This window comes from Pecten maximus, chromosome 1 (assembly GCF_902652985.1).
Source record: "Pecten maximus chromosome 1, xPecMax1.1, whole genome shotgun sequence".
Lineage (NCBI taxonomy): Eukaryota > Metazoa > Mollusca > Bivalvia > Pectinida > Pectinidae > Pecten > Pecten maximus.
In genome coordinates, this window is record NC_047015.1 from 55,937,371 (window position 1) to 55,950,551 (window position 13,181).

The 13,181-nt window shown below is 36.9% G+C and overlaps 1 protein-coding gene across 1 annotated transcript in view; it reads left to right on the plus strand.

Annotated features, from left to right (window-relative positions):
* LOC117338615 overlaps positions 1–12,166 on the plus strand; it is an 82,168-nt gene extending 70,002 nt beyond the window's left edge. The window contains 7 exon segments of the mRNA XM_033899976.1: positions 1,178–1,280; positions 1,797–1,873; positions 2,352–2,558; positions 3,823–3,934; positions 4,154–4,527; positions 4,529–5,781; positions 8,894–12,166. Of these exon segments, the coding sequence (XP_033755867.1) occupies positions 1,178–1,280; positions 1,797–1,873; positions 2,352–2,558; positions 3,823–3,934; positions 4,154–4,527; positions 4,529–5,781; positions 8,894–8,900 (2,133 nt within the window). The 3' untranslated portion in view covers positions 8,901–12,166.
* Positions 12,167–13,181: the final 1,015 nt, after the last annotated feature.

Consider the following 13,181-nt stretch of genomic DNA (forward strand, 5'->3'; position numbering starts at 1 on the left):
AATGTAACTGTCGTGTGATAGGATAGCTAATGTAACTGTAGTGATGATAGGATGTAATGTAACTGTAGTGTGATAAAGATGTAATGTAACTGTAGTGTGATAGGATGTAATGTATACCTGTAGTGTGATAGGATGTAATGTAACTGTAATGTGCTAGGATGTAATGTAACTGTAGTGTGATTAGGATGTAATTGAACTGTAGTGTGATAAGATGTAATGTAACTGTAGTGTGATATGATGTAACTAGTGTGATATAATGTAACTGTAGTGTGATAAGATGTAATGTAACTGTAGTGTGATAAGATGTAATTGAACTGTAGTGTGATAAGATGTAATGTAACTGTAGTGTGATATGATGTAACTAGTGTGATATAATGTAATTGTAGTGTGATAAGATGTAATGTAACTGTAATGTGATAAATGTAATGTAACTGTAGTGTGATATGATGTTATGTAACTGTAGTGTGATAAGATGTAATGTAACTGTAGTGTGATAGGATGTAATGTAACTGTAGTGTGATAAGATGTAATGTAACTGTAGTGTGATAAGATGTAATGTAACTGTAATGTGATAGATGTAATGTAACTGTAATGTGATAGGATGTAATGTAACTGTAGTGTGATAAGATGTAATGTAACTGTAGTGTGATAAGATGTAATGTAACTGTAGTGTGATAGGATGTAATGTAACTGTAGTGTGATAGGATGTAATGTAACTAGTGTGATAGGATGTAATGTAACTGTAGTGTGATAAGATGTAATGTAACTGTAGTGTGATAAGATGTAATGTAACTGTAGTGTGATAAGATGTAATGTAACTGTAGTGTGATAAGATGTAATGTAACTAGTGTGATCAGATGTAATGTAACTGTAGTGTGATCAGATGTAATGTAACTGTAGTGTGATAGGATGTAATGTAACTGTAGTGTGATAAGATGTAATGTAACTGTAGTGTGATAAGATGTAATGTAACTGTAGTGTGATAGGATGTAATGTAACTGTAGTGTGATAGGATGTAATGTAACTGTAGTGTGATAAGATGTAATGTAACTGTAGTGTGATAAGATGTAATGTAACTGTAGTGTGATAAGATGTAATGTAACTGTAGTGTGATAAGATATAATGTAATTGTAGTGTGATAGGATGTAATTGAACTGCGTACTTACATTACTTTTAGATCTGCAAATGGCAGAGCATTGAGGGACAAGAAAATGTAAACTCCCGACTTGTACAACTACTGGAACAGATGAAGGGCGTACTCATGCAGGCCTCACAATCAGGTAAGGTCAAGGTAACTGTCAGCAAATAAGTGTAAAGGTTAAAGGGTCAATGTCATTTTCCACCATTTACATCATGTATAATGCAACAGAACTTTAGTGACTCTTTACCTCATCATTTTTTTTAAAAAGAAATATTCCTTATATTTTTTTGAAAATATAATTTCTATTTGTTGGAGATTTGACATTTAATAATTTAATATAGTGTCTTTGTATAAAACTGTTCTTTTCATTTGTTCAATTTTTTGGCAAAGCCACATATGATTGGTTTGCAAACTCTAATAGTCAAGGTCTATCCAAGTAACTGCAGTAATTATTACCATTGGTAAGAACTTGTTTGTTTCCAATTATGTGGTCACACCGATTCCATCAGGCAGCAATAACTGATTTATAGTCATTCAATGCCTTTCTTGTGCTCTCCATAAAAAATGCATATTCATAAAAATACAAAAAATTAAAACCATTGAAAAAATGTTTTGTTCAATATTTAAAAAAATAATTTTTGTTGTGTAACAACAGAGGAGTGTTTCTACACGTCCGACGCCCTGGGGAATTTTGAAAAATTGTACGGACAGGCAATGCAACTTCAGGTCCAGGTAAGGAGATCTAATTACATACTGTAAACCTACATACCTTAGTGGTTATTTCATTTTAGTGGTTTTTACATTGAAATCCTTCATCTTTATTATATTTTAAAATTTTACTAATTTCAATTTCTGTATTCACTTTTCATTGGAAAGTACATGTACTGTAGTTGTAACAATCCATCATTCATTACACTGAATCTTTTTAGATTCAGATATGCACCAAAATTTTCAATGGAAAACATAAAATCTTAGCCGTATCCTAAATATTCAGCATTTCCACTCCTGTGAGCTCAAGGAAATAGGTTTAGCTTAAGATATTGGTATTAGAGTCATCTTTTCTGTTTAAGTTAGGATATAGCCAATTTTAAGACAATTCTTTGGCCAATTATTTGCCCTATCCAATGAAATGCAAAAACTTTTGATTTAGCATACTGGTAAGAGGTAAATATCAGGTCACCGGTTGAGTTATTTCCCTTTGTTTTCCTAGCTAAGCAACCTTAGGTTAAGCCAATTGGAGCGAAACAAGGAAATTATGACCATGAAACGGCAGCTGCTGTTACAGGAAGCAAATAACCTCCTTCTCCAAGCAGACATCACGCGACGGGAAACAGAACTACATTATTACAAGTCCCAGACTAAGCGTGGTCCCTCAATAAAACGGTGGAACACATTTTCAATAGTGGAAGGACGAACGGTTCGTACAAATCTTTCATAAAGATACAGTATAATGATAAATAAACAGTTAATATTCTCAAAAAATTTTGGAGTTTTAGAAAAATTTTGTAAAATTAAGTTTTCATTTATTGAATTATGATAAAACAGAACTTTGTGCTTTATGAACTCAATTGAGGCGTTAAAAGATAATGCACAAAATATTTTTTTTAAGTTATGAAATGATAACATACATAATAATAAAGACTGGTTATTCTTTATTTTTTCAAACTGTTGTGATAATAACTTTCTGATTGGCAACAAACTTTTGTATTGAATTTTCTCTTGAATCATGCTCACCAGGATAATTCTACAACAAAGACAGTTGGCAAGTAAGTTACCATGGTAACCACTTCACTCCCTTTCCCAGGGTTCGTTACTCAATACTATAAAAATCTTTCGTTACATTCTGTATTTTCGTATTGCAGAGTTTTTGCTCCTGTGAGCAGGAATTAATTGTGTGAACATCACAGATATGCGTGAGAAAATTATGTCAGTTTCTCAAAATCGGTGACATAACTCCAATGACGTACGTCGTGTGGTTAAGATGTTCCAAGATGTTATCACTAGCACTCCACTTTTTGGTCGTCAGTTTGAAAACCTTTTGGGGCAGTTGCCTGGTACTGACCGTAGGCCGGTGGTTTTTCTCTGGGTACTCAATCTGATCTTCCTCCACCTCCAAAACCTGGCATGTCCTTAAATGACCCTTGCTATTAATAGGACATTGAACAAAATAAACCAAACTGTTCACGAAAGCAGAAACAGAGCATTACGAAAAGACTGACTATATGGGTGTGATTTATTCTCAGATTTACGTTTCCAAGGCCGATTTTGTTTTCCCTAGCTTCCCTCTGGAAATCTAGCAACATTTGTAAACTGCATTTTTAATGATAAAAAATCTAACAACGATTGCAAGACCAGTTATGATTTCTCATGTTGGCCCTGATGGAAGAGTTCAAGGGGTCTTCCTGAGGGAGGAAACTGGAGTACCTTGAAAAAACCAGTTAAATAGCTCAGTTTTACATATGCGGCTACTGTTAATAAATTTATAACTTACTATCCCATCAAACTTTGTGTCCAATTCGTTTAGATTGCTTGGTAGTATGGTAAGTTCTGTTGGTGAATAGTTCTGGGTCATTCTCAGTGTTGTTTTTTCCATTTTCTATTGTTTTACGGCCCGTTGACAATTGGCATCATTCTTCCACAGTGAACTGACAGGTATGAAATAGGAAATTTTGTGATTGCAGGACGAAAACAAAGAAGCTGACAGTGTTCCACCATACAAAAGATACTCCCAAATCCTTAAAGACAGCGGAGAGCCAGCAGTAATGGCTGCCGTCATGGAAACACCCTTGCAAGGTAAGAACCATCATTTGTATTGTTACAGCTAAGGTCATGAAAACTCCTGTTCAAGGCTAAAACCATTACCAACAAAGGAATTTTCCAGGTTTGTTTGTAACATTAACATGTTTGGATCAAAAACACTTCATTATAGAAACGAAATATGATATTCTTGCGAAAGGAGGAACAAATTGTTTCAAAATTCATCTATTTGTCCTTTTCTGTCTATTTTTGTAGACCAAAGGAAACAGGAGGATGAACAAACAGCTGGTGGTGCTCAAACTAGGTTTTACCTTGATAACTTTCCGGAGTCCTCAAGTCCGCAAGTTTCTGATAGAGTGCACACCGAGAAGGAAATTGAACGTGTAGAAACTGAAGATTCTGTCCAGTTGTCGGAAGGACAAGCGAGAGTTATAAATGTTTCTCAAAGCCCGGGTGGTGAGATCCCGATGGTCAAACTGCCCACTGCTAGCATATCTCTACCACAGCCTTACAAGCCCCCACCTGTTCTCCCGCAGGTCATCCGCCAGCAAGCAATGATGTTACTAAGTGGACGCACACCTCGTCCTGAGGACGAAACGCTCACATCAACTTTGGGCTGCAAAGAGTGCCTCTAAACCACCACACGGAAGGGATCATAGAGAAGATTTGAAAAATAAATCTAGTGACAGTGATTTCAGTTTGCCCACTAGACCACCTGCTACTAGTGAAGCAAGTAGTCGTCCGTCTTTGTCGGACTTGACAAGCGACTCCATGTCACAGTCGATGGATGACACGGAGGACAGCTTATATGAGACTGACGTCTTTTTCAGTAGTGTCTCAAGTTTGAAGCAGGTTAAGAGTGCGCCAGCTTCACAATGTGGGCGAGAGTCCCACAGAGATACTGAACCTGGGATGAAAGTACGCATCAGCCCTGCCGTCAGTCCCATAATCTCGAAACGCAGAACTCACCCAGCATCTTTGCCCCGGACCAGACAATTGTCGCATGCCCAGCGCATCCGACCAGCCGAGGAACTGATGGAGGAGAGTCGAAGATATAGAAAGGGACATTCCGTTTACATGTCACGCATTCTACGAAAGTACGCCACCACTGGTCACATGGAAAAGCATGCAGAATTGGTGCTGAAAGGTTACGACAAAGAAAATGTCACGGAAGGATATGTGAGAAGTATCGTCAAAAAATTATCGAGGGAAAGTACCCCAGAATACGATAGCAGGATCCGTGATATTGTTATCTCGTCATCGCACACAAAGTCTACGTTTGTTCCGAGTATGGTACAAAAGTTGTCGACAACTAGCGAACCCGACCAGACACGTAGCAGTGTTCCTTTGTCCGATCTCACAAACGGTGGTGGAAAGAAAGTGAAATATCTCGCTGAAGCTTACGATAGTTCTAGTTCAATTAGCGCAGCTCAAACGCAGGGTACATTTCGCCGCTCAGAGTCTCCAATGGGATTCTCATCTATGCCTACCCTGCAAGTGGAACAAAAATCATCTGACTTTGCATACAGGGAGCGCGCGGCTACCACGGCAACATGTCAGGAAGACCCTGTCGTGCCTATAACCGCCGCTGCCACGGATTCATCGCCACAGCACCGCATCCCATCACACGAACAGTTTCCCAAATTACACAAAGTTAAAAAGTTAGGTAAAGTTAAGATGGGTACTATAGGTTTTCTCTGTCAGCAGACAATGGTGGACTTGGGCATCACACAAGTGGCCCAATGCGAATCTGTTACTCACCTCAAACTCACAGTGGCCCCGGGGCAAAGGCCTGGGGAGGGGGAGGGGGCCTCTGGTACAAGAAGTGATGACAGAAGATCGAGGACTAGCTGGATACAGAAGAAGTTCTTCAAAACTTCCAAGTAAGTACATTTCTACCACAATATGCTGTTATTCCACTCTCAAGCCATTGTATAAATGCCCCGACTGTTGGATAAATATATGTTATATACCACTAGCGGTATATGACCTTTCGGTCTTTTGATTGGTCAAGAATTCAAACTTTGACCCGAGCTGCAATTGTCATTGACGCCATCAATAATCGAACGTTTCCCTTTCATTCAAGCCGATATCATTGAGATAGAAACAGGTTACACGACTCGTGATTTTTGGATATGGAATTTATTGCACACAAGCAAGTTATTTTTAAAAAGTTACAAAAGATACTCGCTAAAGCTCTGTCTTTTGTAACTTTTAAAAAATAACTTACTCGTGTGAAATAAATTCCATATCCAACAACCACTCGTTGTGTAACCTCTATATCTACCCTGTATATCTCCCTCAATTTTTGAATATACAGTGTACGGCTAAAGTTCAGAAACGTAACGGGTTTACTTACAGCTCCAGTTCTGTAAATTTACATATTTCAGCAGTAATCCTATTTAAGGGTTTTCACATTGAAAGCATTCCGCTGAATTCTGACTCTAATAATAGCATTTTCTATATACAGTTTCTATAGAAAATAATTTGTTCCTGCCAATTGATTAATGTGCTAATCTGTTGAAATTCGGAAATGCGCTAAAATTTGAGTGTCAAATTACATATTATATCAGTACATCTACATTAAGGCCAAATACTACAGAAGCTTATTTACATGTAAGAGTTGACTTGGAATAGTTATGATACTATAACCAATATACCTGGTATGTAGGTTAAAAAGCAATGTTTGGTCACCCTTCCTTCAACAGTTATTGAATAAGTGTTCCTTCTTCTGAAAACACTCACAACACAGGCCCCATTCCAATATTTATGATCCAAATTTTGTTCCTTCCTGCCGGAGTTATCTCTCTTTCTGTGACTTGTTTACTTCAAATGATTTACCTAGATATCCATCCTGGCTGTGTGTGTCTCTTAGACACCTGTCAGTTGGCATCTCCTAGATATCCATCCTGGCTGTGTGTGTATCCTTGACACCTATCCTGTCAGTTGGCATCTCCTAGCCATCTAGCTGTCTTGGCTTTTGGTGACTGCTTGACACCAGTCTTGATTGTTGTTGGCTCCTAGATACCAAACTTGGCTGTTTGTGTCTCCAAGACAGCTATCCTGACAGTTGGTGACACCTTAGACACCAATTTTTGCTGTCATGTTTCCTCAACACTCACATCCTCTGGTTGTCAGTATTTCCTAGACAATCATCCTGGTTGTTGGTGTCTCCTAGACACTCATCCTGGTTGTCAGTATTTCCTAGACAATCATCCTGGTTGTTGGTGTCTCCTAGACACTCATTCTGATTGCTGGTGTCTCCTAGACAATCATCCTGGTTGTCAGTATTTCCTAGACAATCATCCTGGTTGTTGGTGTCTCCTAGACACTCATCCTGGTTGTTGGTGTCTCCTAGACAATCACTCTGATTGTTGGTGTCTCCTAGACAATCATCCTGGTTGTCAGTATTTCCTAGACAATCATCCTGGTTGTTGGTGTCTCCTAGACACTCACTCTGGTTGTCAGTATTTCCTAGACAATCATCCTGGTTGTTGGTGTCTCCTAGACACTCATCCTGATTGTCAGTATTTCCTAGACAATCATCCTGGTTGTTGGTGTCTCCTAGACACTCATTCTGATTGTTGGTGTCCCCTAGACAATCATCCTGGTTATCAGTATTTCCTAGACAATCATCCTGGTTGTTGGTGTCTCCTAGACACACATCCTGGTTGTTGGTGTCTCCTAGACAATCATCCTGGTTGTTGGTGTCTCCTAGACAATCATTCTGGTTGTTGGTGTCTCCTAGACACTCATCCTGTTTGTTGGTGTCTCCTAGACACTCATTCTGATTGTTGGTGTCTCCTAGACACTCATTCTGATTGTTGGTGTCTCCTAGACTATCACTCTGGTTGTTGGTGTCTCCTAGACACTCATCCTTGTTGTTGGTGTCTCCTATACACTCATCCTGTTTGTCATTATCTCCTAGACACTCATCCTGGTTGTTGGTGTCTCCTAGACAATCTTTCTGATTGTTGGTGTCTCCTAGACAATCATCCTGGTTGTCATTATCTCCTAGACACTCATCCTGGTTGTTGGTGTCTCCTAGACACTCATTCTGGTTGTTGGTGTCTCCTAGACACTCATCCTGGTTGTTGGTGTCTCTTAGACACTCATCCTGGTTGTTGGTGTCTCCTAGACACTCATCCTGGTTGTTGGTGTCTCCTAGACACACTCTGGTTGTTGGTGTCTCCTAGACACTCATACTGGTTGTTGGTGTCTCCTAGACACTCATACTGGTTGTTGGTGTCTCCTAGACACTCATTCTGGTTGTTGGTGTCTCCTAGACACTCATCCTGGTTGTTGGTGTCTCCTAGACACTCATCCTGTTTGTTGGAGTCTCCTAGACACTAATCCTGGTTGTTGGTGTCTCCTAGACACTAATCCTGGTTGTTGGTGTCTCCTAGACACAAATCCTGGTTGTTGGTGTCTCCTAGACACTAATCCTGGTTGTTGGTGTCTCCTAGACACTAATCATGGCGGCAGGTGTCTCTCCGACATCAATCCTTTCCTCATATGACCTTGGCTTTTACAAAATTATTAAACAGTTAACAAACCTCTTCAGTTTTGCAATCTGAGAAATCTGTTTTCAAGTGTTTCTACTTTAGAAAAAGTGTTAATAAATTCTGAAATCTCCATTAGTGGCTTTAAACACCCACAGAAAATTCCAGTTATTAAATAATGCTTCCTTCTGCAAATTTTTCAAATGCCCGCGTTTTCTCTGATGCATTCTATTATTTTCTGTTTGGACACTAACATCTCAGGACTGAGAAATATGTTCTTTTAGTTTTTTGTCGAGACAGTAGCCATCCAGATTCCACATAAAATCTGTTATATATGTACCACCATTTTTTTTATCAAATATATAGTCAAACTGATTAACAAGAGTTATTGCCCCTCTTTTTTTTTAACAATAATACAACATTTTACACTGATGTAAAATTTGTATAAAATTCCAAATTGTTGACATTACAGTTGTATGATACTTTTTTTCAGGAGCTGACATTGACATTTTAAAAATGAGGACATGTACACCGTGAACAGCCTGTAGATACTACAAGGATCAACAGCAGCATATCTCTGCAGTATACTTACAGCACAGCTGATAATACTACTGATACCACAGCAGTATAACTGATGTATGCAGGGTAGCTACAGTTCAGCTGATAACCAAGTAGTCCACTTACAGTATATCTAAAGGGGATTCCAGTATACTGATATACTGACAGAGCACACAATCAGTACAGCTGAAATCTGAGTGAAGTATACATACAGCTGAAGTGTTAAGTACACAATAAGTACAGCGGATACAACTAGTAAGCATCCATCAATACAGTGAAGATCAGAACGTCTAATCCCATCACAGTGTAGATTCAGAACAGCTGCTACATTTTTATATTTCACTGGAGCATAGATTCAGTTCAGCTGGTCCATCAATGGAGCATAGATTCAGTACAGCTGGTACATAACTGGAGCATAGAATCAGTGCAGCTGGTACATCGATGGAGCATAGATTGTTCATCTGGAACATCAATCGAGCATAGATTCAGTACAGCTGTTTATCATTGAAATATAGATTCAGTACAGCTTGTATAGACCCTGCAGTGCATACTTTTTCATTTTACTGCAATAAAACTGTTTCCATGGTAACACTTCTAAAAACAGCACCTAGTGCATTACATCGGTATCACTGCAGTAAGCTGTCTGGCCAAATGTTTGACCATTATCAGTGTACGGAAGAATATTCTGTATGGGCATCGTCATTAGACCAAAATATATTCAGTCTGAAATTCGTCATAAATTTTCAGTCTGGAATGTGTGATAAGGCCAAGAATTTTCAGTTTTAAAGTGGTCTTAGATCAGAGAATGACCAGTGAATATTCAAACTGTTAACTAATGTTATCAGTAGAGATAAGACAATATTCTATCTAGTTATTTCCAATATAAAAGAAATCTTCGTATAACATAAAAATTTCAGTCCGAACTCTCATATCTTTTGTTCTACAAATCCAAGATTATACATGACACAAATTTATTTTTAGAAGAGTTCAATTATTACAAATCTTTACAGAAATTTACAGAAGTTATAATATCTTAGTAATCTTAACAACATTTAGTAGTATATACATATAAGGAAAATTTTCTAGCAATATATTAACTATAACCTACTTAATATAAGAAGATGTATCTTATAGTTATATGGTGGAATTTCGTTTGTCTGGACTCCCAAAAAATGGCTTAACACAAAGACATACCCTAAAATCTTGAAAAGAAGCCGGAATTAAAAATAAGCAACAGATTCCTTTCCGAGAAAATCATTTTGGAAATAGAGGTTCATGAAATAATGTGTTTTCCAAAGTTTTTCCAAGGCATAGCTTTATAAGTTTTGTATGGTACAAACTATAATGTAATTAAAGATGCTTTGATCACATGTCGGTCACATGACTCGTGTATTTTGCTTCAATCTGCCTTCAAGATCTGATGCAGGTATATAATCTATTTTTAGACTGTAAAGATGATTCACACAGAAACTTAGGTGTGATAGCCTTCTGCTTGAAAAGTCAAGTAAACATTTGGCATCTCGATATTGTCATTTTTTTTTTTTTTTTTCGAAATTATATGTACTACAACTGAGCTAGTTACTAAAAACAACTTTCAAAATATGACAGTATTGAATATTTTCAATATCTTTTCTAACAAAAATACCAGGAGCGGCTTCAAGATTTTAGTGTATATTTATATACAAGAAATTCATTACTTATACATTCTTGTTTCAAATATATATTTCGGATTTTTTTCGTAAGCTGAATGTCCAGATTTCCGAAATTCCACTAAAAAAGCTACATGAAATACACATATATTCTTGAAGCACAGATCTAATATGCCAAATAGCTATTCAATTTTACATTCATCTCATTTTTGGTAGATGGGGAGAAGTTTGCTTTAAATATTGATTGGAATGTAGAAATATTGAAAAATGTAGAATCTGAATCGTTTAACTTTAATCAGAGTTGGGAAATTTTCAACAAACTGCAGACTTTTGAAAATGAAATTGGCTGTGTAAGGAAAGTGTTAAGCTTCAAGAATATTGTCTATTGCATGGGAGCAGCAAATGTACCATGTACTTACATGTCAGGGGAGATAATTAGGTGAAAATATTAATACAAAATATTTATATCATATACCTGAATTATCAGGAGCACTACTGGTTTGTAGTCATAGTTGAATAAATATACTAAAATATATTCAATAATTGACTTCAGTTCAATTAACAGTTCAGATTTAATTAAGAAATGAAAATAAGAAATATGTTGGACGAATATATTCGATAAGTGAATCATACTGAATTTAAAACAGCATTATTGAATTTGGATTTATTATCCAAATGTCCGAGAAAGTCACACATTGACCGCACATAGGGTTCACATAAATACATATCCACCTCATGAATACAACATTTTATCATTGTGACAAAAAGCTGCCACACAATTGATACATAAACATTATCGTGACCAAAGATGGCAAATATGAGGAGAGACACAAAACAGCTGTTGAAATGGAAAATTACGTGGTGTGGATTCATTACTGACACCAAAACATGGGTATTGCACAAAATTCATTGAATATGGGATGCTTTCATTTCAGTTGAAATCGTAAAATTTTCTCTATTTGAAAAATCTTAAGTATTACATTTGCGTAATGGAAAAGATATTGTTTGGAGATATCCTTGTTGAACTTTATGAAAGCATACCCTAATTTTTCATCGAGCTTTTCAAATTTGATGCTGAAGTCACATACAAATGTGGTGCTGAATTCAAATATTAATTTGGTGCTGTTGGTTTACATACCAATCGGGTGCTGATGATTCACATACCAATCCGGTGCTGATGATTCACATACCAATCCGGTGCTGATGATTCACATACCAATTGGGGGATGATGATTCACAAACCAATCGGGTGCTGAGGATTCACATACCAATCCGGTGCTGATGATTCACACACAAGCATATTGTTAGAGGACTTTGTGCTAGTAGGCATCTGTCACTCCAGCCTCTTTGATTTTTGAAAACATTTTATGTTCTTCCGGTAGTGCATTTCTCCTTCAGCCAGACTCTGGTTACAACGCATCATTTGGCTAAGCCAATATCAAGCTTGTACTTTTTTCATGCCTTGGTAGCTGTGATCTCTCTTCTCATGATATTTCGATGTACTCATTGCATGCGAGATATGTAATCAAATACAGTTCAATAAATTATTAATAGTATAACATTTCTAGTTCTTTTTTTAATTTGCCTTTACTTAAACACACTGAACTCTGTCTATATCAAACACTTTACAATCTGGAATTTTATCCGAGAGAATTTGGTTCAGACATTGTACAACATCATGAACAAACATGCTGGGTATTGCTGAAGGAATACATGTCCCCTATTGGCCCCTGCTGAAAATAGTAAAAGTGACCTTGACCCAAAAACCCTAAAACTAGATCTGTAGCTACTCGTACTGAAGTTAAATACCATCTTCCACCAACATTGAAGCATGGCTGAGAAAAGTTCGGAAAACCGTGTGGACGGCTGACAGAAAAGCAGACAGAGAGGAACCCTATAGTCCCCCCGATTTCACCAGTAGGGGACTAATATACTCTAAAATCAGAGCCCTCTGCATATACAACCAAATTACTATGAATGTTGTAATTTTCAAGAGTTTCTATTTTCAAAATATTCAAGGATGGCATTAAATTATGAAAAATAGATTGGTAGAAGGTCAAAATTACAGTCCATTTCACAACATCTACAAAATTTTGTTTTTCCTTCAAATTCTGAAATTTTTGGAGCATCAAAATAATACTTCATAGGATCTAACAAGTGGCTGGTTTAGAAAGAATACTCTAAAAGTTACATTTTAATGCGTTGCAATTTTAAATTCCGATACACTTCCTTTTTGACAAAGTATATTATATAATGCTTTACATATTCTCACATGTACTTCAACAGATAAAACAAAAAGTTCTGATATTTTCATGAAAAACTTTGTTTAAAAAAATATATTTACATTTGTCTGGCATTGTCACTATATAGTCTGTTTGAGAGCTCTGGCATTGATGTACGTTTTAATGCCATCCATCACGCGCTACAATTATCAGCGTATTAATACAACACAAACCGGAACTACAATATCCAGGATAATTAAGTTCGACGACTAATTATTTTGTCTACATTATTTATTATAAAAAATATGCCATTTGCCCATTATGTAGATAAGAAATGATTAACAAAACTGAG